General features: G+C 53.8%; 1 protein-coding gene across 1 annotated transcript; it reads right to left on the bottom strand.

The window, feature by feature from the left end:
* Positions 1-820: 820 nt before the first annotated feature.
* Positions 821-4,408, bottom strand: HOXB4 (homeobox B4). Its single transcript, XM_082603927.1, has 2 exons — positions 3,820-4,408; positions 821-2,994 (listed from the first exon to the last, which is right to left on the bottom strand). The coding sequence occupies exons 1-2, from the start codon at positions 4,274-4,276 to the stop codon at positions 2,696-2,698; spliced, it is 756 nt and encodes a 251-aa protein (XP_082460053.1). The 5' UTR covers positions 4,277-4,408; the 3' UTR covers positions 821-2,695.
* Positions 4,409-6,305: the final 1,897 nt, after the last annotated feature.

Raw genomic sequence — 6,305 nt, 5'->3', positions numbered from 1 at the left:
GCGGAGATTTGCTGTTGAATAATAACAAAGGAGAGAGGATACGTATTTAAAGAAAAGAAGTGATTAATGGTTTTCTGTATAATTCTCACATTTTTCTTAGCTCTTGTCTACACAGAATGGCTGTGAACTTTAAGCTCCATAGAAATCTTTTTTATTCTATTCATACCTTCCTAAGAGCAGCTTTGATTTGGTTCTGTAGAGACATGGGGGGGCATATGCTTTTTAAGAACTATTTTTCCCTCTAGAAGGGAAGGGCCGCCGCATCCCTTGGCAGCTAAACATCACGCCGCGATTCCACCGAAAACAAAGCTCGCCACTCTCAACCTCCAGGTCCGGCCGATTTGCTACGAGCCTCCCCGCAGCACTGAAACGAGCAGGTCAAACGCCGCTTCCCGCGCGGTGGACCCCGGCCCGGTCTCTCCCGGGCCCTACCCAGCCTCAGACGCCCGGGAGCTGCACACCGGAAGAATGCAAAAGAAATAACAGTAAAACGCGCTGGTGGAATTGGTTATTTTTATTTTCTGAAGGGAGATGGGACCGAAAAACGACTTTTAAATGCATCTGCTCTCCCGAGCCCTGAGCTTTTGGGAGGCGGGATGGCTGTACCCGGAGCCACCACCGGACCAGAGCCCCGAGGCCGGAGCCCCCAGACCTTAGAACTTCTCTTGGGCTCAGCCCCAAAGCGGCCCAAGCCTGACAGAGCTTCTGAGGGTCACCTACACCCCTCCCTTCCCCCACTCCATTCTAGGGGTGACTGGGACCTCAGAGACAGAAAGCTATTTGGTCCCCAGTCATACTTTCGATACTTTCTATGAGAAAGAAAATGAAAATTAATACAGGAGCAGGGCTTCACAAAAGAGGCCATTTGTCTTCTTGATTATCTATTTGCTTGTCAGAGTTTGAGCTATGGCACCGGCTAGCTCCTTTGTAATATAAAAATACTCTGAAAACCTGCAAACACCCAGAAACATCTGTGCAAAAAATTAGACTCATTAAAGCCTTAAACACCTCAGAGGAAAACGATACCTTCTTACGCGGGAGGAAAGAGGCCGGCCGCTCAGAATCCTCTCTTGGAACTTTAATAAGCAAAGAGCCGTCTGTCTAGAAGGAGACAGCTTTAACCGCATTTTATTTGCTTATGACAAATAAATCACTATATGAAAGCCTTTGTCATACTTAAGCCTCTTGTGTTCTACAATGAAACATTTTCCCCCCATTAGGGATTGGAGTCAGCCCTCCCAGTCCTTTCAATCCATTTTTGGACTAGAGGGGAAAAATTAAAAGCCCCAAACAAAACACGCCCACCCCAAAAGGAAAACAAACCAGCCACCACAATTTGGAGTCCTCTGAGATACAAATTCCCATCGGATCCTTTGAAAAAATTCCTCAGCCACATAAATGTGCAGTCGAATGGACCGGGGTGCCTAAAATATACTCTGGGAGGCATTTATCTGCATCTTTACATCAAGGTTTCAACAAAAACACGCCGTGTTGGTCACAAGAAACCAAACATTTATTTCTATTGTCACTCTGTACAGGACACACATTTTCACGCCAAAAAAGGGTTCTAGACTCAGGCAGCCCCAGAACTAAGAAGGGTCCTGGTTTGGAATGTCAGAAAGAGCATAGGAGAGAGGACGCACATGACATAAAATAATTAATAATAATAATAATAATAATAATCAATGCAACAATGATAAACTATGGGAGAGGTTTCTGTAACCTCATCTCCCAGGTGGGAAGGGCATTTTATTTCCTAGTTTCACATTCACTTTCAGTCTAGAACAGGCCTCCACTGTACAACTCCAGATTGGCCAGAGGGTTGTGCCCAGCTCCCAGAACGCAACTGGCCCCTCACCCCGCCAGACACGGCTTGACCTTCCAGAGGAAGGCCCTCCTGGTCTCTGGGTCCTCTCTTTCTCTTGGACTCAGTTTCCCTGCCCTGCTCCTGCGTAGCCGAGGCACGCATCCCCCTGCCCGCCTCCGCTTGTCCCCTTCCTGTGGTCCCTACCCCAGCCCCGCAGTGCAAGGGGGTGAGCGGCCAGCGTCCCCATGAACGGGCACGGCGGGGGAGAGAGGTTGTGTGCGTGTGTTTGTTACCGTGGCCAAAACACTGCGCTATCTGGCAGTCAGAGGATGCTTTCGCTGGGTTTCAGGAATGGGGGACAAAGAAAAAATATCCAGACTGTCTTCCAGCCGCGGCAGCAGCAGAGGCGGCGGCGGCGGCGGCCGAGCCGGGCCTCATTTGTTAGCGGGGTGTCGAGGTAATGGTCGCCACCGAGGCCCGTCCTCTCCTCGGCAGAGTAAACAAGACAGATGGGCCTGGGCCTGGCGTGATTAAAGATGAAACGTGGATCCATCTTCACCAAAGCTGAAAATGAGGAGTGCAGCCTCCTCCTATTTCTCTTTCTGTCTTTTTCTTTCTTCCTTCTTCTTTTTTTTAAGGAAGAAAGCAAGAGACTTGAACCTTGCTTCTGGGGGGCCTCGCCCGGCTCCATAGTGTCATTTCTATAAATAAAGCTTCCCCTCCCCCCTCCTCTGCATTTATTCGTGTAAATAGACAAAGTGGGGGGAGGGCAGGTAGGCTTTTTCGGACCCAGGCCTCAGGGTCCCCTCCCGCGTCTCCCCCAACCGCACCCCCCCGCGCTCGCAACCCACCCCCGCCCCGAGGTTCGCGGCTCCCACGTGGGGGACACTAGAGCGCGGGGGGGCCTCCGTTGGGCCGGCCAGGGGGCCCTCCGGCTGCGCCTGCGGTGCCACCCGAGCGGATCTTGGTGTTGGGCAACTTGTGGTCTTTTTTCCACTTCATTCGCCGGTTCTGGAACCAAATCTTAATCTGGCGTTCGGACAGGCAGAGCGCGTGGGCGATCTCCACCCTCCGGCGCCGCGTCAGGTAGCGGTTGTAGTGAAATTCCTTCTCCAGCTCCAAGACCTGCTGGCGAGTGTAGGCGGTCCGAGAGCGCTTGGGCTCCCCGCCGGCGTAATTGGGGTTTACTGGACACACACAAAGAGAGGGAGAAAGAGAAAGTTTTATTGCCCCGAAAGGGAGGAGGGAGAGCCCTTTCTTCCAGCTAACGCAGTGTCTCCCTCCCTCCCTCTCCTGCCACCTCTTCTTCCTCCAGAGGGGGTGGGGATGAAAGAGAAAGCGGGACCCCAGGAAGAGAAAGAGACCTCTAAGTTTTGGAGGACTGTGTGGTCACGACGTTGTTGTTTGGGTGTCTGGGGGGGAGTGAGGAATCTTCACAAGGTTTTAATCGCTCCTCTCTCCCCGCACGTGGCCTGGGGCCCGGGATGGGAGAATGAGGGGTGAAAGAGGGAGGGGGCTTCATTAAACCTTTCTTCTGTTAGTTCCCACCCTCTCTGCTCAGAGTCCAAGCACTGCCTGCCCCCAGTAAAAACTTTTGCCCACTTCTCAAGCCAAGGAGCCAGACTAGAGGAAAGAAAGGAAAAAAAAATACAGGGAGTTGACTCAACTCTCAGCTTAAATACAGATTACCTCCTCCCCCCTTCTCCTCCCCCCCTTACACCCCTCCCCAATTTCCAATTTCACTGAGACTGCATCTCCCTGGCGAAAAAGTCGCTGGTGAGAATGGCAAAGAGGATGGGGAACCGACTTCAAAGGCGCGGGGCCCACCAGGCCATAAAAATTTATGGGGGATGTAATTATGTGGCTCTGAAAACAGGCGACCGTAAATCTCCGGCAATGGCGAGTTTATAGCGGGGACAGTTGGCTTCCCCTAGCTCCCCCCCCCATGCCTCGAGGTCCCTTTGGTGTAAAGCGCCGGGGGTGGGAGGGGGAAGGGGTGCCCACGCACTCACCCGTGCTCACGTGAACTTTGCGCATCCAGGGGTAGACGACGGGCTCTTTGCACGCGGAGTGGGACGGGCTGGGGTGCAGGGGGTTCTGAGCGCAGGGAGGCGGCGGGGGGCTGCTGCTGACGGCCTCGCAGCGCTGGCCGGGCTCCGGGAGGAGGGCCCCAGAGGGCGGCGGAGCGGGAGCCCGAGGGGACAGCCCGGGCGGTGGCGGGGGCGGCGGGGGCGGTGGCGGAGGCGGCGGGGGCCCAGGGTCCCGGCAGGCCGCGTAGCGCTGCACGGTGCACGCGGAGCGCCGCCCGAAGCCCGCCTCCGGCTGGAAGCTGCTCTCTCGCCTCTGGCCGCCGGCGTAGTACCCCGGCGAGTGGTCGCTGGGTAGGTAATCGCTCTGTGAATATTCCTCGCACGGAGGGAACTTGGGGTCGACATAGTTTGAGTTGATCAAAAAAGAACTCATAGCCATTAATTTCTGGGAATTGTCCACAAAATATACTAAAATTTATTCCGACCCCTGACTCGTTTTCCTGTTTCCGAAAGCCCTCCTACTTACTGTCAAGTGAACAAAGTTAGGGGCCCACGTGATCCTCGGAGCCAATGGCCGCCCCGCCTGCGATTCCCGGATAAGGAAATCTGCTCACCCGGACCCTACTCCAGCCAAAGAGGTTTATTTCCCCTTCTTCTCTTCCCCCCCCCCCCCCAACACCAGGATTTACATAGGGCTCCTGCGGGGCGACCGCCTCCTCGCTTCTCCTCACCCGGATCGGGGAGAGGGAGGGAGATGCAGAGCGAGTGAGCAGGTTGCCACCCGAGGGCCTGTTGGGGCGCTGGGCGGAGCGCAATCCCTGGATCCCCTCAGAAGCTGGGGCTTCGGGTGTGGCCCCTCCTGTCCTGCCTCACCTCCCCCAGGCCTTCCTTAGGGCCCCAGCCCCTCCTCACGACGTGGCGAGCGGGAGCCCCTGCACCCGGCGTCTGTGCGGGGGAGTTAAGTGAGGGGCGGACTAGGGGCTCCGCCTGAGAGGGGAACCCACACGGGGGAGAGGCACTGAGCGTGGGCCTTTTCTCTGCAGCCGCACGGGGAGGGGTAGGGAGTGAGAGAGGAGGCATCGGCGCAACCAGGCGGGTGCACGGAGGGACTTGTCAGAGATGAATGGAACCGCGGGCGGATCGATAGGAAATTCATGCACTAATTCGGGGAGACCTCGCCTTCCAAATCGCATTTAGCTGCGCTATTAGTTTGGCTGTGTCAGTCAGTCCGTCTCTTTCCCTCTCCTATCCACTCCTCCCCGTACCCCACGCGGCCCAAGCCGGGAGAAACGACTTGGTTTCCCACACTAAACATGAGCACTAGAGTAAAAAACCTCCTCCAACTTTTGAGAGCACGTTGAATAGAAATTTGCTAATTCCAAAAGCACCGGAGCAACGCTAACCGGGCGTCGAGACGTTGTAATTGCCGCTAATGCGGCCGCCTGCACAGCGAGCAGAAATCTCACATCCTTGTGATGCTGAAGATAGGAGACAGGGGTGATCCCCACACATTAACACCCCCTGGTAATCGTGTGTTTCCAGGGCATCTTGCTCTGAACCCAAACGGAAAGGCGACCTCTGCATCCGTTTGAAAAGCAAATTTCCTTTGCCTTCGCACACTGAAGACAAGTCATTTTTACCGTATTTTCAGTGAAGCCTCCCTAAGCCCAAAATAGGGAATAGGTGGGCTGGAGGGAGAGGATAAAATAAAAACATCAGCAACAATATTAACCTTTTAAGAGAAGTGAAAAAGGACCAAGGCTCCCAAGGGCAGGCAGGGGGAGATTTCAGGTAGATGATTCCTCCATCTCTAAGCAGTTGAGGGAGAAAAAGAAAGAGAAAGAAGAAGGAAGGAGTCTTCGTGTGGTCAGTCACCGGATGGTCCTCATTTAGGAAAAAAAAATGAGCGGAGTGTTTATGTCAACTACATATTCCCCTAGATACGAATTTGTGACCACAAAATTCCTTACACAAATTCGGATCTACAGGGTATATACAGAAGACAGATAGATCTTCTTGGCCCAGAAATTTTCCAGTTCTCCTACTTCCCACGCGTCCTTCGTTTGGGGTGTGGTTTGAGTGCTTCGATTTTATTTCGTTTTGTTCAAGTTCTGAGGTCTGGGAGCAGGAAAAGTCACTGCGGTTCCATTCCTGGGATTACAAGGTTTTCAACTCTCTTCCTCTTCTATTAGAGAGAAATAGAAGCTGCCGGTCCCGCAAAGGGACGCGAACCTTGGGGCCGCTGCGCAACTCGGCGGCGCATGAATTATGAGATGTAAACATTAGCTAAGCACAAAAGGAGGAAGGGTCATCCTGAGGCTGCGGCGTAGTCAGAATCAGGCCCTTCTGGGTGCCCTCGCGCCCCTCCCCTCCCCCCCAGGACTTCTTTTTTTTTAAAAAAAAAGAAACAAAACCCCAATCGGCAACTCCGTGCTCCTTGCAGCCTTTAGTTTTCGATCAAACGAATA

Source organism: Mesoplodon mirus (assembly GCF_964341445.2).
Source record: "Mesoplodon mirus genome assembly, chromosome: 18".
In the NCBI taxonomy this organism is placed as follows: Eukaryota; Metazoa; Chordata; class Mammalia; order Artiodactyla; family Ziphiidae; genus Mesoplodon; species Mesoplodon mirus.
This window is presented reverse-complemented; position numbering and strand designations above follow the sequence as displayed.